We start from the raw sequence: 22,947 nt of genomic DNA on the forward strand, positions 1-22,947 counted from the left end.
CATTGAACCGACTGTTCAACTGCTGACTTGTGCAACAGTTCAACAGAGACTCGTGAAAACGTGTTTTACTCCACACTGTTAGTGGAACGTAAACTGTTGTCTGTTTGTACTCCTTCATTGTCCATGGAAGGGTTCAATTTGACAAAGTTTTTATGGTCAGAATTGATAATTCCGTCAATTACAAAGCACTTGATCTGGATTTTTTTTAACATGATGAAGTTGTCCTCTGTCAGAGTCAGCAGCAAGTTAGAACAGCCCTCCCTCGCAGAGGTTCATTTTAAAGTGACCCTAGAAAGATTTCCTGTTTCATGTAATTTTCCAAGCACTGAAAGACAGAAAGGCCTGCTGTCAGTTTACATGAAGGGGAGATGTTTTCTTTTGCTTGTCTGTGCTGTAGTTTAAATATTCTATTTGACTGTCGTGGTAATCTTTATTTTGGTCATCTTCTAGGTGTTTAGTTTTCCAGTCTATACTACAGTAAGAAGTACAACATATGAATCAGTCATTAAACAACATTAATTTTTGAGTAGATTTACTGTTTTATCCAGTTTAACATCAGAGAGATATTCAGGACTACTGACAACACAGAAACCTGTTAAACTTCAGTGTTCCGCCCACGGAACACTTTGAGATCTGCATAAGCATTTTCTTAAATGTCTGAAGCTGCAAACGTGATTATACAAACACTATACACCGATGGAAAGCTTAGATTCTCATGAATCTGCCGGTATAAAACACTTTCAGATGTGATTACCACAGCGGATAATATAAACACATTTGTCCGACAAACAACGAATATCCATCCATCCGTTCTCTATACACGGCTTTAACGTACACAGCGCGACTCACATTTGCGGGTTCATTATTACACACAGATGAAAATATTCCACAAAAAACGTCCATAATCCAACCTTGGACATCCAGACGAAACAAGCCAGTAAAATATTTTGTCCAAAACATGTCTTGAAGTCGGTATATAATCCACGAATAGGTCGTTTTCGAGGAAATGCACCTCGCGATGCGCGTCCAATATTCCCTGTATTTCTCGTCATATTTTTATTTACAAATAAAATATTAGCGATTTTTTGTACTGAAAATGGCTGGAATTGACTGCACCTTATAGGGCTACTGTTGCTGTTTTCATCATATTAAAATGTTCTCAACGTTACGTTGACGTCTCCATGAACAGTTTTATTAACTTGATGTACAATATTAGAGTGACACAACACATGTCAGTTGTTTACATGAAACAACACAAACATCACTGGCTTGATGCTGCTTGGTTTGAAATCTTATTTAAAGTACACGTCTGTCTGGTGTTTCAGTTCCCTTAACTTCTTGTGGACTTAATCATGTTGTAGATTTATTGACCTCTATGACGAATTAGAAATCACGTGATTTTATTTATTCCTTTTCTGTTTGCTTGACTAACCATCCATGCCACACAGAAGAAAGAAATCTTGATTATCTTTCATTTCAAAAAGACAAACCTTTAAATCATTTTGTGCCAATAAAGATAACATAAATGTAAGCAGACAAATTACATTTTCATCATTTGGCAACCCTCTCTTAATTTGTGGCTTCGTTTCCTGAACATGAAATGTTTAAAGGATTTTAAATGATGGAGTCACTCTGTGATGGTCAAAGGGAACTGAAAAGTTTCCGTCACACATCAGAAAGTAGCTGAGTTGAAAGAAATACTTCTCCTTAAACTAAACTGTCAGCTGACTGGTGACGTACAGTCTGAGGAATATCAGCCCTGATCCATGTAGAGAAAACACAAAAATCCTGTAAATCAACATGTGGTTCTGTCACAGGTTGTTTCCATGTGCCATCTGTGGTTCCTTTGCTTTCAAAATACCCTCCAAGGGATTTCCCAGTGAGAAAATGGGTGAACAATAAAAACTCAAAAAATGCAGAGAGCAGTCAGGGGACATTCCTCTTCCTGTTGTGTGTCAGCAGCAGGTAGAGAAGGACGCTGAGGACAAACACAAGAACATGAGACTAAGGTGAGCAGTTATGCACCAATATGATCACTTTTTAAAACTTTGTCAGTTTTAACTTTATTCATGTAGTATCTTTATGCTGTTATGCGTTACTCATAACTCTGTATGACTCCACATTATCTTGTTTGTTTTAATCTGTCTTCCTGCTCTGTTATTTCTGCTCCGAGAAGCAAGTATAATCAATCTGAGGCTTTCACTTGTGCCTGATCTGACTATATTTTTTTTGGCACAATATGCATTTTAAATCTATTCATTTTCGCTGATTAAAATTCATTTCCTGGTGTAGACTCAGGCCTCGCAGAGGGTGTTCATGTCAATCTTTTGGAGCAAGAAGTCTAAACAGGGTTTTAAAACTCATTAACCTCAGAATTGGCAAAAATACTAATCTAACATCGGCACGTTTATCTGCCAAAGATCGCTACAAATAGACACAAAACAGCAAGTTAACGGCTTTGTTTAGCTGTAAAAGTGAAAGTGAAACTCACCGCTGTCGTCGTGAAAACATTCACTGGAGGGACTTTGACAAATGTAAGACCTTTAGTGAAGCCTGACGAGCTGAGAGCAAACCTGCACACACACAGCCTTATCCATATCCAGATTAAGGATTTAATCATACATTATAATAGCGCCATGTTTCATTTTTATCAGCACAAATTTTCTTATGCGTTTTTTTTGCCACCAAACAAATTGGATGAATCATACATGATAATCATAGTTTGAGCTCTGGAAGTTGTTTGTCTAATTCTCTATTTATTGGTCTTATTTTTGTATTTGTGGCTTGATTTCCTGTGCACATGCAGCTTTTACTCCTCTTGTCATAGCAACGTCTGACTGTAATAATTTCATCAAGTCTTTCCCCCTCTGTCTAGATCCTGTTTGAACCTGTGACACACACCATGGCCACCTCTCAGCAGTCCTTGTTCAAATGCTGCATTTGTCTTGACGACTTCACCGAGCCCGTCTCCACTCCCTGCGGACACAACTTTTGTCTAGTCTGTATAAACAACTACTGGGACTCATCGAACGCTATCCAGTGTCCACTTTGCAAACAAACTTTCAGCAAAAGGCCACTGCTGAGGGTCAACGTCCTGCTCAGAGATCTGATCGGGCAAAAACAGACAAAAAGCTCACCGGAGGAGCCGAAACAAGCGCCAGATATTGTGTGCGATCTGTGTGCCGGAGAGGAGAGGAAAGTGAAGGCAGCAAAGTCCTGTCTGCTCTGTGAGGAGTCTTTCTGCTCTGAACACGTGAAACCTCACCAAAATGATGAAAAGCTGAAGAGTCATGAGCTGCTGGACCCTGTCAGCCGACTGAAGGACAGGTGAGCTACAGACAGAGATTGGTGTGCTCGTATGTCAGGACTTGTTGTGCACTTTTACAACATTACTCAAGACCCATCATATGACATCAGGTTGACAATCCATTGTCAATGTCACATGCAAAATTTCATTTTCGGCCCATTTTTCAAGTGTGGCATTTGGTTTTTTTTGTGCCATAACTCTCTATTATGTGTATTCTGCCCTTATTTTAACTTACTTATTTTATTTAACCCTCCTGTTGTCCTCATTGACAGGCACCGAAAAATATTGTTTCCTTGTCTGAAAAAAAAAAAAAATCAAAACTTCAGCCAAAAAAAAAAAAAAAGAGTCCCCAAATTTCTGAAAATTTGCAAACTCTTCAGGAAGAAAATTCCACTAATTCCTTAAAAACTTTCCCTTCAGTTTTACTTTTAAAAAAATTGATAAAAATTCCCCAACATGTGGCAAGAAAATTCTTGTAAATATTTTCAAAAAAATGAGTAAAAATCTTCCTAAAAAGTTCTAAAAATATCTAAAATGATTACATATATATCAGTAAAGCTTGTAATATTTTCTTTAAGAACATTCACCGAAAAAAATCTATTTGATTTTTTTGATGAATGTTCTTAAGAAACATTTTTAACATTTCTCTTTTTCCACCAAAAATGTTCAAAAAAATTCCCAAAAATGTTGAAAATGAGGACATCAGAAGTTTCACTGTGAAAATATTTTTTTTCCCCTCACATTTTCAAACTTTAAAGCGAATCAACACAAGGCTTAAGTAATGTATTGTACTGAAATTTTACTGATTTTCTACTGTTTAGGCCCTAATTTCACATGTTAAGTCATTTTTTTCTGAAGCAATATCTAGCACAAGAATTTCCTTCAGGACTAAAAAAGTTTTAACTTCTCTTAAGGACGTATCAAGAGGCTATATGCGAGTCTTTTGTCATAGTGTCATGCTGATATTTAAATCTTTGTATGTATTTTGAACATTTATTTCACCAACAGGCTCTGCAAGCAGCACAAAACTCCTCTGGAACTGGTTTGCCAGAGTGACCTGACTTGTGTGTGCGTGTTGTGCATAAAATCGAACCACAAAGACCATCAGTGTGTCCCTCTGAAGAACCGCTTGGAAAAGAAAAAGGTAAGATGAGGAAACTCAGCTAATGTCACAGCTATTAAGAACACGAAATGTGAGATGCTTACATGGTTACACATGTGTGTCCAGGCCAAGGTGGACCAAGAACTCTCTGAACTGCAGCAGAAGATCAAAGACAGAAAAAAGATGTTGAAAGCGGTTGATCAGTCAAAGGAGATCAATGAGGTAGGTCAAGTCCACAGAGGTCCAAACAACAAAGGAGAAGAGTCTGGTCAGAGAACATCAATCTGACTTTCTATATAGAAAGAATTAAATGGGGAGACGAGACAAAACAGGTGAAAGTAATGAGGCCAAACACAGGGAAAACAGACCAAAAAAAAAAATACAAGAATGGCACAAGGACAAGAATTATTTTAAAATAAAATAGGAAATCACTGAATCAAACTCAAAATCATGACAGAAATGACTATTCAGTGTGAGTACCGAGTAGAAATGGCTGAAGAAAGAGTTATCATCTCCCACAGAGCTTCTTCACAGCTTTGGGTTTCTTGGCCTGAAAGTGGATCCTCACTGCTTTAGTGACGTTTCCAGGCAGTTGTTTGTCCAGATCGAGAACATTTCTGAAAAGAAAGTTTGAAAGAATGTTAGAAAGAAAGGAAGAAGTTTGAGGTAAAGTCTGAAAGAAAATTTGAAAGAAAAGTTTGAAAGCAAGAAAGAAGGTAAGCTTGAAAGAAAGAGTTTGAAAGAAAGAAAAAGGAATTTTCTAAAGAAATAAATAAACTTTCCTGGTAAGTTTTTCAAGAAAAAGAGAAAGTTTTCAAGAAAAAATAGAAGAGAGAAAGTTACCAGGAAAGTTTAAGGATTTTTTTTTAAAGAGAGAAAGTTTCCAGGAAAGTTTTCAAAGATTTTTTTATTTTATTTTTTTTAAAGAGAAAGTTTCCAGGATAAATTGCAGGAATGTTTCCAAGAAACAGAGTCAACTTCTGGAACAGTTCTTGGATTTCTGGAAAAAAAGAAACCTTCAAGAAAAATCTTCAGGAAAGCTTCCTGAATGAGTTCCAAGCTGTCATGCCTCCCACCACTGTTAAAATGACAACTAGTCTGTGCATAAAATACACTGTTTATTTTGAAATGTAAGCTTAACTTTCCTGCTTGGTGAGACCCTCCTCTAAAATCTGAGCTTGAAAGGATTCTAGTTGAATTTTGCTGGCGATCTAAACCAGCTATAGATGTGGTTTCTGCTCCATCTTGTGACTTCAGAGTCTGTGCTGTGCTTGCAGTCGGCCACAGCTCATTAACACCTTTGTCATGCAGCAGTGTGTAAAATTGTGTCATCTGTGAGGTAGTTTAGTGTCTAAAATCTCAGCAGCTTGACTGCAGCTGTCAAATAAATACAAAATATATTTAAAAGTAAAGCTCAATATTTCCCACTGACTTGTATTGGAGTTGCAGACTTGCATGAAATAAAAATACTAAAGTCAACTTGATTAAATGTAACAAGACTGCACAACATTTTTCTACCACAGGAGAACTCCAAAAGGGACATTGCAGACATCCTGACGATCTTCAATCACTTCAAAGAAGCAGTAAAAGAAAATGAGTCACGACTTCTGACAGTGATCACAGCGCTGTGTAGAAAAAATGAAAGGCGCAGTGAGACTATGAAAGAAAATCTTCATGAAGAAATCTCTGAACTGGAGGATAGAAAAGATGAACTGGATCATCTCTCCCAGATAAAAGATGACCTCCGTCTTCTACAGGTCCTGCACATTCATTCCTTGTTGCATTATTGCATCCAGAGCAGCTTAAATATTTATCCTGCATTTTCCACTACAGAGACTGCATTCTCTGAGTGAGCCACCGACTACCAAGGACTGGTCTGAGATCAGCGTCTACAGCGATTCAGCAGTGGGGACCGTGAGGAGTGGAGTCGGTAAATTTGTCCTCGAATTTCACAACAGGATGCAAAATGAGACGGAAAAAATGGTTGCAAAAGGCAAGGAAAAGTTAGAATATATTCTTTGATTATATCCATCACCTTAATTTCAGCATGAGTTCCTTATTTTTCTAACATTTATTCTTGAATTTCCATACAGAGATAAAGAGAATTAAACAATATGCAGGTAAAACTTTTATTTAAAAAAAAAAAAAGAATACTTCAGGCACTCTCTTCGGTTCTTATCAAGAAATAGAAACTTAACTTGCTGTCGTCCTTTTGTTCCCCGTCAGTGGATGTAACTTTGGACTCCAATACAGCAAACGAACAACTCATCGTCTCCAGTGATGGGAAACAAGTGAAAAATGAAGGTTCGCCTCAGAAAGTGCCGGACAACCCAGAGAGGTTTGACATTCTGCTTGGTGTGCTGGGAAAAGAAGGCTACTCCTCTGGCGCCTTTTACTTTGAGGTCAGTGGGACTTCAGTTTCATGGTTTTTTGTTTTCTAATTCAACTTGAGCAATCTTCAGGAATTTTAGTAAGAAGAATTAAATATTCTGACCAGTCCTGAGCCAAATGAAGTGCTTAAAAAGTTCTCAGCCTCACCAGGAACAATAACGTTTATTCTTACAAGAAGGTCACATCTTGAGCCTCCAAATACTACTCAGCAGCATGCAAGACTTTCAGCACTTTTACAATGGCGAATATGCAATTGAGATTTTAGTTTGGGTGCAGGTTAGGTGAGTAAGGTTCATGGTTCTGCAGTTCAATGCCACATTTGGTCGTTTCTGGATGGTGCATTGCCCTTCCACCACTCCAGCTCAAAGTGTTCCTTTTATTTTTTCTTTGTTGCCTCAAACCTCAAAGTTTTTGTAAACACTGACAGAATACATCCATCCATTTTCTTCCACTTATCCTGGGTTGGGTCCTTTGGGCAGCAGGTGAAGCAGGTCGTTCCAGACGTTCTTCTCCCCACAACACTTTCCAGTTCCTGGGGAATCAAATGTGTGCCCATTCCAGATTATATATAATCCCTCTAGCGAGTTCTGGCTCTACACCAGGTCTCCTAGGTGGATGTGCTCAGAAAACCTCCAAAGGAAGTCACCCAGGAGGCATCCAAATCAGACAGCTAAACACCTGGATTGGCTCCTTTCAACAGGAAAGAGCAGCGCCTCTAAGCTCCTTACTCTCTAAGACTGAGCCCAGCCACCGTACAGAGGAAATTCATTTTGGCCGCTTGTGCTCACAGTCTTGTTCTTTCAGTAACTACTCAGAGCTCATGACAACAGATGAGGACTGTAAAGTAGACTGACTAGTAAACCTTCCAGCTCAGCTCCTATTTCACCACCACGATCCAGTACAACTCCCACATTACTTCAGATGCTGCACCAAGCTGTCTGTCCATCTCACGCTCCATCTTCACATCGTAAACAACATCCAGACATATCTAAACTCCTCAACTCGGGGCGCCACCTATATACTTTTGCTCCAAAGTGGTAATTACGCCCCTTTTTTCTGGGTGGAGCCAAGACTTTTTTGAAGTACCTTCATAGATAGATCTCAACAACTAAAAGTAGTGGTTACCATTCAAGTAAAAGTTCCCAACAGTCGATCTTTCATATTGGATTTTGCAGATGAATCAGTTTTATTGTTATGTGAGAACAACAGTTAGTTACTCGAATGAATGGAAAAGTCAGGCGTTCAAAGGAGAATCTGAAAAAAAAAAAAAAAAAAAAAAATCAACCAGCAAATCTTTTCATAAGACTCAACAAGAAGTCTTTGCGATTCTTTTGTTTTATATCTTGCTACATTCCTGGTTTGCACCCAAGTGCAGGAAACATATTTAGTGCATGTATAAATTACTTTCTTATTTGTCACAAAAACTTCTGCCTTTGTCCAAAGGTGCAAGTGGAAGGGATGACGTCGTGGGACATTGGGGTTGCCTTGGAAACAGTGGACAGGAAAGGCCTGTATCAAATCGGTCTCAATCATGGCTATGTCGTCCTGATGCTGAGAGATGGGAAGACCCTGAAAGCCTGTGACCAGAATCACGTGGAGCTCAGTGCCCCCAAGACAATCAAGAAGATCGGGGTGTTTGTAGACCACGAGGAGGGAGAGGTTTGCTTTTATGATGTCGGGATAAAAGCCCACATCTACTCGTTCACTGGCTGCAAGTTTCCCAGGAAGAAACTGCTCCCATATCTGAACACCTGCATGCACGTTGATGGGAGTAACTTTCCGATGGTGATCACTCCAGTCAAGTAAAAGACCCAGATCATTTTCCCTCAGATGACGGCACACTGTGTTTGTTTGTTTCGTTTCATCAGCAGCACAGCAAACCCAAATTATCCGAGTGAGAGCAATTAATGTTGTTGTCCTTGTTGTGTTAGGGGCACATATATAGTTTCCAGCCTGTACTGTTCATGTCTGAATGATGCATTCAGTGTGGATGAGAAAACACATTGATTTGCAAGTTGAAGTAGACTGTGTTTGTTCATAACTGAAACTGAAGTGAAGATCAGAATATATTTAAACACAGATTTTACACATAAGTGCAATTCATTCTCACTGGTTGAGTTACTCTTTCTTAGCACTGTACAACATTTGGTGAGCTCAGGCTTTATTAAATGATACCAGTGGTATGGCAGCATTATATGATTAATTTCTTCATTTGTTTTGACTAGGCAGAACTGTTCTCTCTCACCTCTGAAAATCATCTGTGTAGGGTATTTAAGTAATACAGGCTGGTCTGCAATTATATTGCACTTAAATAAAATACCTATTCATCAACAAGGATGGTGATGGTTCATTTTTGGGATGTTTTCTTGTTTTTATGAGAAAGAAATCTCGGCATTTTGGCAAAATATAAGGTTGTGGAAAGTACAAAGGTCTGCATGTGAATATGGTCACCATGATAATACATATTAGCATATTGATTAACAGGTATAATGCATGGCATCTTAGATCAGCAATGTATTAGCATGCTAACATTGGCTAATTAGCACTAAAAGTACAAATGAGTTTGGTGTAAGTGCAGCTAGCATTGCTGGTGCTTGGTCGTAAACCATTATGATTGGATTAATGGAAATGTTGACTTGATGGCATGAGATTCAGTGTTATTGCAAATCCTTTCGTGGGAAAATGAAATGTTCCATCATCATTTGTTGAGGTACTCCAAAATTGTCAGTGAGAAAGGATCAGCAGTCAGCAGAACTCATCCTTTAAAAAAACATGAATGTCTCTGAAATGTTTCCAGCAAATCATCATAGCTGTGCAGTTATCAACCTCTAAACCAAACATGCTAACCCGATGGCAGCATTAGAAGGAAACTTAAATCACCAAACTCAACAGGGTTCATCATCAAGGAAGCTTCAACTGCTGCAGCCAATGTAATTTCAATCCATCCAATACTTGGTGAGATATTTCCCTCTGAACCACAGATGACAACCACATGGTGATGTTTAAGGAAATGTACCCTCTCAGGACCATGGATATCAGAACAGGATGCCTTGGTTTTCCAAGTCTAATCATCAAGATATTTAGTCTGAACCAAAGTGGTGGACTGACCAATCAAATAAGGAGCTGACTGATAATTCCTTTAAGGTTCTATGTTCAGTTCTCTGGGATTCTCTGAGATCTGGGACTAACCTGGACCTCTAGCCCAGTCCCAGTCAGACCCATGGGTTGCCTTCTTATTTCTATACTGCTATACAAAAGAGCATGCCAGAAGAAGATTTAGACTGTCCAAGCAGTATGTCAAATGTGGTATGTTAAAAATTCAACCAGCAAGTTTTTTTTTTGAGACGTTTCCCAAAAGATAATAAGATGATATGCAAGAGGCATCACTGTGAAAAAAAAAATTCTCAGCTTTCGTTTACATTTAAAAGTAAGTCAGTGTTAACATTTGCTCAGTGTATGAATAATTTCAGGCTTGACTGTATATAGTCTTGATAAGTGTATGTAAACTTTGTGTTGGTTTATTGTCAAATGGCGACACACTGTGGATGTCCACAGATATGAAAACATGAAGAGGATCCCTGCTGTCATTTGAACTTTTGGGATCCATCTACTCATCATGTTGTATTTAACCAACATGATATAATAAGAGCCGATACCTACAGCAGATAAAGATTACTCTGATCCTGCTGTGTTTTCTGCTCCTGGATAAGAGCCAGTGGCCTTCATTTAATTGATGCTTGCATTTTGTGCTCCACTGTGAAATAAATTAATACAAACAGAATATAAATTGGCTGCAGAGTTCCAGCCCTACCCCTGATTATTTCTAGATTATAATGGATTACGTTTAGTGTAACACATCAAGTCTTTACAAATGTTTAGCTTTTGGCTTTTACCCTGACCTGCTCTTCTTCACCAAAAAGACACCTTAAGACTGAATTAGCAAGTCTAACTCTTTTTAGAAAGTAGATCTTTTGTCTTACCTTTTAGTGACTGGAGCAAAAATGGACTCTTTTGAAGCATTCATCCAGTAGGAAGGAATTACGTGAGAGGGCACTTCTAGGAAATCAATTCATCCATCCACGAGCTTTGTCCAATACAGAGTCGAGGAGGGCTGAGGTTTATCCCAGCTGATATTGGGCAAAAGGCAGAGTAAAACCTGGACACAATCCATCACAGGACTAACACAAAGAAACAGGCAACGATGCAGATCAACACTCACACCTACAGCCAATTTAGAATCACCAATTAACAAAGCATGCGTGTCTTAGGACTGTGGAAGGAAACACAAAGCCACAGAGACAACATGCAAACTGCAAACAGAAAGGCCACAGAACCTGCCAAAAAATGTTCTGAAGTGCTTCTACTACTTAAAAAGAGACACTAATCAGAGTTGTTCTCCAAAACATGAAACACAGTTCACTGGACGTTCTTGTCTGGTAATCAACCAGCTCTAACCAGTGAGTGCTTCCAGCTGTTCCAGCTGCTGTGTACGGTGAGTCCTCACAGGGTTTTACTGCTGGAGTCTAAAAAGCAATACACATCAAAATTTAGGCATTTCTGGTGGAATGTCAGATTGCACCGTTCAAGTTTAGTCAAGCATAAAAATATAAAAGAGGAAATCTTACAGCAGTGCACAAGTAACTTCTGGCAAGAGTTCCAGGCTTGCTGGGTAAATCAGCTGAGTGTAGACCTGCAGACATGTGATCAATCTTCTGCTCCAGTTCTTGCCAAGAAATCTTAGCAGCAGCTATACATTTATAAAGTTAAACTACAAAAGCATGTGAGAAAAAAGTGGATTCTTGAGGCGCCTACATTCCCCCACATCCAGGTGTGCACCACACAGTATGACAGCAGGACAACAGCAACTTTTAAATGTTTTATTACAAAACAACATGACAAAAACATCTTTATGTTGAATCCACACAAACAAAATGAGGTGATGGTGGCTTTGAGTCTGGCACAGTCCATTCTTCAAGACTGGAATGAATTTCCCATCCTTTGAAAGTCCTTTTCCTTCTACTTCATTGATGTGAACAGTTTCTTGCATCTGCTGTGCATCTTCCACACTGACTCAGATCTGATAGATAACCTTGTATCCGTCAGCCTCTTCGCCTCTGCAGCAGTGTGGGCAGGAACAGCTCCGTCACGGTGACCATGTGAAGACTGAAGAGGGTTTGGAGTTCTTCAGTCGCTCTGGTGGAAGCCCAGGACCGGTGCAGTCTGACTGGGCCGTCTATGGCTCAGCGGTCCTTTGGTGCCTTTGGACCCATCAGGGTTTGGGATTTGAGTGGTGCGTCAGAGAGAGAAACACAAACAGCAAGAGAAAGAGAGGGTGCTGCGAGAAAAGTGCACTTTTGCTTTGCAGTGCCATCAGGAAGTGAATGAGAGCGAACAACAAGAAAACAAGTTAAGGAGAACAACAATATGGCTTTTCCATGTCTACACATGTAGACATTTCATCTTTGATTCTTGGTAACATCTCACTTTCAAGTTCACAGCCAATTTCAGACTGCTTATATTTACACTTTATATTTACATCTGACACATTTATTCAGCTGTGGCTCTCATCCTGATGACCCACAATAAGTAGTTGTTCCCAGCACTGCTTCATGTTCTCTCCATCCAGAACAGGTCTCTCTCACATGCGTAGACACTAAACTTATATTTCTCATAAATCTCTGTAGTCTCTCTTCATGCCACAGCTCCCAGTCAAAGGCATTTGGCAGTAGCCACTTTTTTTCCCAGTAGCATTCAGTTTATTTGGAGGATGCAAAATGGTGCAATCAGCAGTAAATGTTTCATATTGAACTTTCTTCACACTTAGCCAGTGGTGCTGATGATTTAAACATGGGAAAGCTGCTGAGCTCCTCCTCTAGTTTTTTCATTCCCTCCCCCAGCCCATCCCTCAGCCCCTCGTCCACCTCGTCCCCCTCCCCTGACTCCCTCTCTCCCCCCTCTGGCCTCACCCTCTCCCGCTCCCCCGTCCTTCCATCCAGCAAGTCTGCGGCTAAAATCTCCGTGCCGAACTTCTGCCTGCTGCTGCTCATGTTGCAGTTGGCGTACAGGGAGTTGCCGTGGCCGTTGCTGGGGTTGCTGCTAATCAGGGAGCCGCTGTAGCTGTTGCCATGGTGACCACCGTTACCCTGGTTGCTGAGGAGCGTGGTCGTTGTGGTGGAGGTTGTGGTGCCGTTTCGTTTCTCTGTCAGCCGGAAGCCCTCGGACATCAGGCTGGCGCTGCTGGGGGACTGCGGAGTGGCCGAGGAGCCCAGCAAGTCCCGCCCCTTCTCCGACGACAGCGAATTATCCGGCAGGTGGTGGCCTTGTCGGGAAATGCTACGACGCCGGGTGACAAAGTAGAGGAGGAACACGCCTAAGAGAAAACCGAGGAAGAAGAAGAGGATGTAGATGGCGAGGACGTGGCGACCGCTGGATGCTGCTACTGTTCCTCCAGCAGTGGGGTCCTCTAGTGTGAGCTGATAGGCTGCTCTGCGGCAGGGGGTGGGCTCTCTGATGCCTGGCCCCGCCTCCTGAAGACACAGAAAAGGAGTTATTTTCATCTATAGTCTGTTTTTCTTTGTTAAAGATAAAAAGCAGTGAGTTTTCTGTCCGTGTACCTGACACGTGCAGATGTATTTTCCCAGACTGTCCTCGGTGACAGTCACCTCCAGGTCAGAGTGGTGCTGCCTGGTGTGTCTGTGGGGGGGATGTTCCCAGCTACAGGGCCGTGGAGACAGCTGCACACATGGCAGCAGGAGGCGCAAACCCAAAGACACCCGCAGCTCCCTGGTGGACGGAGTGCAACGGCCTGAAGGAGAGAAGTGAAGCAGCTGAATAACAGAGAAGCAAAAGTGTTCCAAGTTCAACATAGCCAGGCTTTGTTTGACTAAACAGAAAACCGCAGTCAGAGATCACAACAGGTTTTCCGCTTCAGAATCTGTGCTCGTTCACATAAGAAGAAATGTAAAATGTTTCATGTGACTCCACACAAAGCCAACTTCAGTCAAGAGGAACATCTATTATGATAAAAAATCATGCTACTGCAAATGATATAAGACAAGAATCCTGAAAGAAAACTGTTAATCGTGTGTTAATATAATAATTTCACTGTTTGTTTCAAATGCGTTAGCTCCACATTAAAGCTCCTGCATTACACATGATATTGAAGTTTTAAGTCTGATAATCCTATCACATAATGCAGGATATTATTTTCATTTCATGCTAAATCAAAATGAAATGAGTGTTATTGACTGACTAATCTGTGAGAAATACCAACAGACTAATAGATTTTCTCATCTGTCTTCTATCAGGTGCAGTACCAGCAGCTAGAGAGCAGAACTGGACAAAACATAACAACATAATTACGCGATTTCTGCACGACCAGCTGAATACATGTCAGGCTCCTCTTTGTGAACTTCACGGCTTCATAATGTGAGATTATTAACATACAGCTCAGCAGGTTTGCAGATAGAATATATTCCTTCAGCTGAGAATCTGTATTGCTCCTAGAGAATCATTAGGGAATGAATTAATGAAAGGGAGACGCTTCTTACAGCCGATTCAAATCTGAAACTACAAGCAGAACCTCCTTCAGAGCAGATAAGCTGTGCAGCATAATATAAGGTTGAAGGAGAGTCATCTTCAGGACACTAAAAGCTTTAGTTTTGAGCTCAACGAACCTCTCTGAACCACTAATCTCGCTTCAGTCATTTGTCTGCAATCATGTTACAGCGGTTTAAAACTAGTAGAGAACTGTAATCTACAAATGAAATTCTAAATATACATTTGCATACACTTACCTTCTTCTATATGACACTTTTTCAGGGCATCGTCCACCATATCACCTGGACCAGGCCTGGACACGCAAAAAATCACAACGAATGTGTTAATTTCTCCATTTTCATTTTTGAGATTTGACTTTGCTGACTTGATACAATCGCATTTTCATCATTTTGTGGATTTGGATGATTTTCTTTGACCATATTACTTTAATGTCTCCACTGCATTACAAATATGTGCAGGTCTAACTACAGTCATGTTCAGTATCAGAGGATTAACACACTTTAATAAAACTAGGTCAGTTTCTACACAACAACAAGCCATTTTATAACCCGATACAGCTGCTGTCTGCCTTTCAGCTTCATTTTTGGACATCTTCCAGTCCATTGTGATATTCCTGTAGTACTCACTCGGCTTTTGCGGGCCTGCAGGCTTTCTCCTCTGCGCTCCACTCACAGTCCAGTCCTCTGGCTTTGGCACAAACCTCACAGCTCTGATACAGAGCGCAGCCTTTAGTCTGGACACGAGCCAGAGACAGAGGGCTGCCCACCAGAGCCCGGCCCTGGAAACACAGGCAACATTTCCAGTCAGTGAGAAACAAAAACTGAGCATTCGCAGGAACTGTAGATGAACATATGCACGGCTGTGTGTAGAGTATAGATGCATGTGTTCTACCTGGTGCAGTAATATGTTGTTAACAGGCTCCTGTGATGTGAACAGAGGGATCTCCTGCAGTAAGGTGGCGTTCTGGCCCACTACCGCCACCCAGTGGAGCTCCCCACGGTCTGCAACAAAACACAGAAACAGTCAAACATTGATTCCTTTTTGGGTTTTTTGGGGTTTTATTTTGACAGCAAGTTTTGGAGCAGATCGTCTGCCTTCCTCTCTCCTCACCTGTCCCAAGATGCAACACTGCTCCCCTCCTCTCCTCTGTCAGAGTCACAGCCAGCTTGGTGTATCTGACTCCCTTCCTGACCAGCAGGGGCGCTGCAGTGACGCTGTTCTCCATCAGAGGATGATCCCTCACGAATGTCAGCACCTTGTCGGGAAGTTTCAGGGAGGACTCGAATCCTTCCGCCTTTAATGCGTTATTTAAACACTAAAAGGAAGGAGAAAAATGTTATGTCTCAGTCATTAAGGGGAAAAAAGAACAACAAAGGGAACTGTGTTAAACCTGGGTAGCGATAGAGAAGGTGGGACTTGGTTTAGTACCTGTCCAGGCCTCGGTGTGGGGACGGGTTCAGGGTTGATCCACGTGTCGCAGGTTTTCTTCAGCTCTTTAAAGGGACCATCCAGCACTTTGCTGATGTCAGACAGACTGAAAACACACACAGCTGACACCTCTTCACGCTCCCTGGAAGAAAGAGAAAAATGATTTTTGAAGATGTTCAATAATAAAGGAGTAGTTTTCTATTTTGGAAACGCATACTATCCTTCCTGTTGATATTGCTCACATTCAATACAGTAAGTGTCTGCACATAAAAACACAACTTTCACAAAATTCTCATGCAAAACGTTCTCCACCTCTATGGAAACATGGTTGCAGCTGAGTTACTAATGATGAAGAAAATTTAAAACTTTTTTTTTTTTTTTTTACTGAATACGTTAAATGCAAACATTTTTGGCAAATGTTTAAATGATACATGCAGAATGAACCCATATAAAAAAACATCATATTTTAAAGCTTCAGTTTGGTTCAGTTTCCAATCAAATGCCATGCCAGTTTTTCAAGAAATAGTGGAAGAGTTAAAAATACAAAAAAAAAAAATCCCCCTTTTGTCACAGGTTTTAACTCCAAAAATTACAAAGAAAATACGCCTCTCAAACATGTCAGTAGGTTTTGTGACTCACAAGTCAAATGCCTCAATGGGATTTGTATTTTGTGTCTATTTGTTGTTTGTAGAATGATTATATAGTTACTGCTTTCAGGGATAATAGATATTTTTGGTACTTGATCACTGTAGTGTCATATTATTGCATCTCAATGAGAAAAAGTTCAGTGTTGTTGCATAACTCTCAGTCCAAATCTTTATCATTCCCTTAGTATCACTAAGCTATCAACGATTTCGTAAATGTAACTTCTCCCGCACCAAACTTTTTAGTTGAAACTCTACTATGTCCTTTTTCCCAAAAAGAGGAAATGTTATTTTAGAAAACAACATGTATGCATGCATGCACTATTCAGTCAATGCACAGTCACTGCATGTGGAGTTAGGCTTAAATTTGATGTTTAAAATCTGTTACTGACAGCCATCTAACAGTTTTTTTGCAGTAACATCACACTACACTTTCAATGCTGCAACATCACATAAGACAGAAACTCAGGTTTCTTTCCGTCCTCCTCATCTTACCACTGGGAGGTGAACAGTCCGTAGAAGTGTGTGCTGCTGGGGTCGCCCGGCGTGTGTTGCGTGGTGAAGACGTCGGTGAGGATGCTGTAGCGCTGGCCGCTGGGTTTGTCCTCACACACCAGCTGCGCCTTGAGAAAAGTGGTCCAACGTCGCTGCAGAGTCTTCATCCCTCCCACGTCCGACTGAACAGACAGACACGGATGAGACGAACATGAGCGCGGTCGAAGCAGATCAAGGAATCTGTCAGTCATCCAATCAAGAGACGCCGTGTTACCTTGCAGACCCGCGCCACTCTGGGCACTTTGACTTTGGTGTAGAGGTCGTACTCTTTGGCCACCTCGGTGAAGAAGAAGTAGATTTTGTCGTCGTCTCCTGTCGGGTTGTTGTCCTCGGACTCCTCGATGAAGGCCGAGCTCACGAACTCTGGGTCTGCACAGGAACACACAACTTTACTCGCACCTTGTGGGGAAAGCCTTGTGTTAGCATGTGTGGTAGTGTGTGTCTCACCGCTGAGCCAGTTGATGGATCGCTCGGTTCGGATTCGTCCCTGCTCGGGGCCCGTCGCCCGGGAGATGTCGAAGAGGGTTCCCAGGAAGTTACTGGTGGCTGCTGTGTACAAGGTCCCACCTAGACAGAGGAGTGTTTTATTTACTTCTTATTGGAAATACAGTAAAAGGTCGACACGCTGATGCACCAGAAAACAAATCAATTAATCTGTCGATAATCCAGAGCCACTGACCCGCCATAACAGCTGTGTAATGCTGACTGGGCTCAAAGGGACACTTGCCCTTCCCCGTCTCCATCTTCACCCCGCCGTCCTCGGCTTTCTCCAGGGTGAAGGAGGAGAGCTCCTACAGGATGACAAGGAGAGAGGAGTTAAAATGACAACAATAATGGTAATTGTGCATTTTTTTCAGTACAAAAACGCACCTTGATGTCCGTTTGATATTGTGCCTTTTGCTAAGTTGCGCTGCTCAAAATATCTCCATAATTGACTCTAATTATTCTCTCCCACGCCTGACATTTACAGAACAGACAGTCGTTAAATAATTATTGTGAAAAAGTGAGTGGATAAGGTCCTAGAAAAACTTTAAATGTGAATAAATTCACTGTAGTGGGCGAACAACACAGTCTGTCTGCTGTTGTGGATGTGGGATGCTGTCACAGACATTTATTAAAGCATATAATGCAGTTTTGGAACCAGCTGGTGAATAAACACATGGAAGAAGGTAAACACACTAACCAGGAAGGCACACTGGGGGTCAAAGGCATAGGTGCCGCACACGTAGATGCGTCCGTCTCCCAGAAACTCCAGCAGGCGGATGTAGTTATTGCAGTCGACCTGTAGGGGGAGACAATCACACAGAAATAAAGAGAGGTTTTACATCCAGGTTCAATAGAATCCATATTTTACTTAAAAAAAAACTGTTAACATGATATGTAATGATATATTGTAATAGTTTTTTATTTAGAATGACTTTTTTTTCTTTTTTTATCAGTCCAATAGCGAGCTTTTGGCATCGAAATTTCAGTCACGATGTGTTCTGGTTGACAATGAAGTGGCTACTCTATTCTATCTTTCAGAAAAAAGTGCATTTTAGGATATAATTGTGTTACAGTACAGCTGCTACGTCACAATACATGGAAAAAAAAACAATGAAAACAACACAAAGCAACTCAACTTACATAGCGCACAGTAGAACATATTACAATGATGTCCAAAGGCTCAGCTACACCAGAAAGAAGTTACATTATGTCTCACTCTATAAACAAAAAATGCATTGGTAGTAGATATGCGTTTTATCCATGACCCTATGTATTAACCACTGTGGTGTTTTTAGAGAAAGGTTTTAGTAGATTCTGAGAATGGCTCGACTATCAATGATTCTGACTGGAAATTGGAGACCCTCGGTGCTGGAAGTGACACCTGAGATCCCCACTGCTGCCAGCAGAGACCACCCTCCCTGACTGACTGACTCACACAGGCCTGACAGACCATCACTTCCATGCATATCTATATAAAACACACAAAAAGCACACGTGCTGCTTTTGTTGGCGTCAAAAATGCAGACTATGGATGACATATTTTTTCACGCCCACTCTGTTTTTTTCCTCTCTGTACATTCAGTCGGCAGCTGTTATGGAAAAACACCCCCATCGTCCCGCCCCAGTAACCGTGAAGCCTTGACGCAAGCACTTTATTAAGCCGGTAGTGTGTGTGTCCGTGTGTGTGTGTGGATGAGCTCCAGGCCTGAGTCACCTCCTCCCCAGAGACCTGATTGCCTCTGATGCCCAGATCATGTCATCCAAAATCAGCCGCCCTCCCCACCGGCCCCACGGCATGCTGGTACGTCTCCACGTGAGACGGATGCACAGAGCCAGAGAACGTGAGCTCAGGATGCTAACAATGGGATCAACTTGGGATTAGCCATTTCATCGGCTCAAATTAGCCTCATTCATATGAATAAGCTTCATTCACAGTCTGGCGTGGGGTGGATCGAATGGCTCTGTTCGATTGAATTCTATTGTGTCTTGGTTCTAATTATTCCCCTTAATGTTAAAAGCTTCCATGATTTCACTGCGGAAATTATGCATCCTGACACGAAACTGCTAAAAGCTTTTCATGCTTACTGACATTTATCTACTGAAAGGAGGAGATTTATCACCCAGTTCCAGATATGTGGCAGATGATTGGTGGAAATGTGTTCCATTTAACCCTCCTGTTGTCTTCATTTACAGGCACCAAAAATAGTTTCCTTGTCTGAAAAAAGTCCAAAAATTCAGCAAAAAAACGCCCAAATTTCTGAAATTTTGCAAAATCTTCAGGAAGAAAATTCAAATAACTCCTTAAAAGTTATATTTTAAAAAATCCCCCAAATTTGACAAGAAAATTCTTGTAAATATTTTCAAAAGATGAGCAAAAATCTTCCCCAAAAAATCCTAAAAATATCTCAGTTTCAGTAAAACTTCTATTTTCTTTAAGAACATTCACAATATATATATATATATATATATATATATATATATATATGTATGTGTGTGTGTGTGTGTGTGTGTGTGTGTGTATATATTCACATTTTTTTTGTGAATGTTCTGAAAGAAACATTTTTAACACTTCTTTTTTTTCCACCAAAAAATGTTTCCCAAAAGATTTCCCAAAAATGTTGAAAATGTGGACATCAGAAGTCTCACTGTTAGAATATGTATATTTTTTTCCCACATTTTCAAACTTTCAATTAACTTTATGTTTCTGCAGTGGTGACATGAAACTTCAGTGAAATATCATCTCATTTATGATTTCAACATCCCTGATTTCCTGAGTTTAGTAACATCCTGTTTTTAGTAATAAAGGCTGGAGTAACCCTGCCCAGATTTGTCCATATGAGTGTGCAGTTTTGGCATGATTCACACGCATACACTCTCTTGTTGAGTCTCCTTCCCTCTCTCCCCCGGACTCACATGCAATCTTGTAATCGATGTCTTTGCAGAAAACAAAACTCCACAGCCCTGCTCTTTCCTGCCTTTATCAGTCTCTCACCTTCTCACACTGGAAGGCAGCAAACCGTGCTGATAATGACTGCAAAAAATGGGTCATAACTAATTGCACCTCCTTTCCGTTGAAACGCCGACCTTCCGTTGGCTTTGTTTGTCTTTTGATTTGACCTCATTTCTCTGGACTGAGGCGTTAGTGGAGCATTATTGGGTCATTTGAGGGAATATTCTTGTTCCTCCAGAGCTCCATTTCAGTCTGGCACTGCATGTTAAAACCACCAAATCAGTAAACTGTAACTCAGTTGGTTTACTGTAAGCAGTTTGGTTGCGGTCGCGGCACAATGAAACGTACAGCTTGAGTGTACAGTACGCTCTATTTAATCACTTTCCACGGACAGTTACTGGACATCTGTGACTTCACATACAGCCTCTCTTGCTGTTTCTGCATCTCTACACACACACACACCCCTGATGAAGTCTTGGCATAAGTCCCAGAACTTCCCATCCGATGCCTAACAGCAAGAGGTTGTGAAAAACACACACAAATGTAGCACGAAATACATGCACAGCCACATGAAATCTCACTATTCAGATCAGAATTAAAGGAGAGCTTTGGTGATTTTGAAAGTTTTTTTTCCCTCAAATAACAAATAGCAACCCCTGCTTTGTTGATATGAAGCTATGGAGCTCTTTTTAAATGAGAAATGCCACGTTTTTAGGAATAAAGAGAGAATAAACCAACAAACTAAGCTTTGGAAACACTTGCTAGATGGATACATTTATTGTTAGTTATGATCTTTTCATGGGATTTGCTGACAGGAGAGGGAGAGAGTAGCTTAAGATGCATCATTTCAGCATTAACATTACAATATGTGCCGGAAGCATGTGAGGGAAACGAGACAAATGAACTCTAACACGTCAAGCTTTTGCTGCTTGACACAAAAAGAAAACTCTCACTAGCGATGACAAATGTACAAGAAAAGGCCGTCTGACAGAACATCATTTACTCCCATTTAAAGGCAGTGAGTTTGTTGACCATTCGGATTAGCACCGCAGAGCTCGCTATGACAAATGCAAAGCCAGATCTGAATGTTGCACAAAGCAAAAAACTCATTTCGATGGCTTTGCAAGTGTTACACCATATGAGAAAGGCCCCAAACGGCTTTTTTAAAATGCTGTTATTTATTTTCGACTGCCCCGCAAACTCACCCCAATCACTCCAGAAGGATTAATTCTTTTCAAATGGAGTTATTTAAGCCATCTGGTGAACATTCCAGCATGTTTTCGTAACAGAATATATAACAGAAAAAACAAAAATGCCATGTTTTTCAGATATTGTGCAGCCTTTCACAGAAATGCCTGATTGCTTACTTCCTGCCACAAAAAAGAAGGTTTTACTGACTGACAAAATCTCAGTCCTGCTTGGAGTTTTTTAAAAAATAAAAACCACGTCTATATTTATACAATATGCACCTTGATAAGCTGAGGTCTGCATGTCTATCAAGTGCGCTTAACCCTGTAAGACCCAATTAATTGAAAAAATTAAACAAAAAATGAACAATTAACAATATATTCTTTACTTGACATACAATATTATATCCTTTACTTGAAAGAAGAATTTAAAAAATGTAAAAAAAATTTTCTATATTTGAGTTTATATATATACACACACATATATATACATATATATAGAGAAAAACAAAACAAAAAATTAAAACTTTATATATGTATATGTCTATATATTAACCAAAATAAATAAATAATAATAATACTTAAACCTTAATAAAAATGAGCAAATATATATACTTTTAAAAAATGAAACTGATGTTGTATTTCTGCAACAGTGGGTTTTGCAGGGTTAAACATAAAAAATGTCCAAAAACCATTAACAATTTGTAATTTATCTAGAAAAAAATCCATAGAGAAAACAGTATAGGCCAAACTTTGAAACATCACACATACACGGTGTCTTACATTTGAAAACAGTTGGTCAGATTTACATAAATAAGTCTCTATATTACTTAAACTCAAAAACATCACATTGAATTCCAGGAACATCCTCAAAATTAGCAGATTATTGCATATAAGGTATCAAAATCCCTTTATAATAAAGTTAAAAACCACATCAAGGTAAAAACCTGTTAATTTACATTAAAAAATACAGAAAATCACCATTCACCCTCAGTGATTTGGGTTGACATTTCACAGCTTTCTAACCTATGGAAGCATTATGGAATCTACCGTTTATAGTTTGATGTTTTACTAATTTAAGTAAAAGCCTGCTAACATCATCATTATTTAAGTCTCAAAGGTGACAGTGCATCAGAGTAGCTTCAGAGCATTTAAATAGTTCAGGATATATTACCCAGGCACCACTTAGACGTCATTAGCAGTCGCTGTGCTTTCTAGGACTTTCCTGGGTTGCAACCGGATTATTGCAAGACAGTAAATAATATGAGTCAGTGTAAATCAGACCTCCTACGGGCATGAATGAGTGTTGGCGACGAGTTTCCCAACTGTCTGAGTTT

The 22,947-nt window shown here is 40.3% G+C and overlaps 2 protein-coding genes across 2 annotated transcripts in view; one reads left to right on the top strand and one right to left on the bottom strand.

Annotated features, from left to right (window-relative positions):
• The first annotated feature begins 615 nt into the window (after positions 1–615).
• On the top strand, positions 616–9,132 carry LOC110959001 (E3 ubiquitin-protein ligase TRIM39-like). Its single transcript, XM_022205749.2, has 9 exons — positions 616–2,009; positions 2,876–3,327; positions 4,316–4,451; positions 4,536–4,631; positions 5,933–6,166; positions 6,243–6,402; positions 6,503–6,529; positions 6,636–6,811; positions 8,244–9,132. Exons 2-9 carry the CDS (start codon positions 2,903–2,905, stop codon positions 8,604–8,606), a joined length of 1,617 nt encoding a protein of 538 aa, XP_022061441.1. The 5' UTR covers positions 616–2,009; positions 2,876–2,902; the 3' UTR covers positions 8,607–9,132.
• A 2,531-nt stretch (positions 9,133–11,663) lies between these two features.
• The window catches only part of sema4f (sema domain, immunoglobulin domain (Ig), transmembrane domain (TM) and short cytoplasmic domain, (semaphorin) 4F), a 64,742-nt gene continuing 53,458 nt past the window's right edge, over positions 11,664–22,947 (bottom strand). Inside the window, exons 4-15 of the mRNA XM_022205750.2 lie at positions 18,171–18,269; positions 17,667–17,778; positions 17,435–17,554; positions 17,202–17,356; positions 16,928–17,109; positions 15,789–15,930; positions 15,471–15,675; positions 15,252–15,361; positions 14,987–15,138; positions 14,597–14,652; positions 13,415–13,605; positions 11,664–13,327 (exon numbers count right to left, since the gene is read on the bottom strand). Coding sequence (XP_022061442.1) covers positions 12,599–13,327; positions 13,415–13,605; positions 14,597–14,652; positions 14,987–15,138; positions 15,252–15,361; positions 15,471–15,675; positions 15,789–15,930; positions 16,928–17,109; positions 17,202–17,356; positions 17,435–17,554; positions 17,667–17,778; positions 18,171–18,269 — 2,253 coding nt within the window. The 3' untranslated portion in view covers positions 11,664–12,598. The remainder of the gene's footprint in view (positions 13,328–13,414; positions 13,606–14,596; positions 14,653–14,986; positions 15,139–15,251; positions 15,362–15,470; positions 15,676–15,788; positions 15,931–16,927; positions 17,110–17,201; positions 17,357–17,434; positions 17,555–17,666; positions 17,779–18,170; positions 18,270–22,947) is intronic.

This window comes from Acanthochromis polyacanthus, chromosome 23 (genome assembly GCF_021347895.1).
Source record: "Acanthochromis polyacanthus isolate Apoly-LR-REF ecotype Palm Island chromosome 23, KAUST_Apoly_ChrSc, whole genome shotgun sequence".
Lineage (NCBI taxonomy): Eukaryota > Metazoa > Chordata > Actinopteri > Pomacentridae > Acanthochromis > Acanthochromis polyacanthus.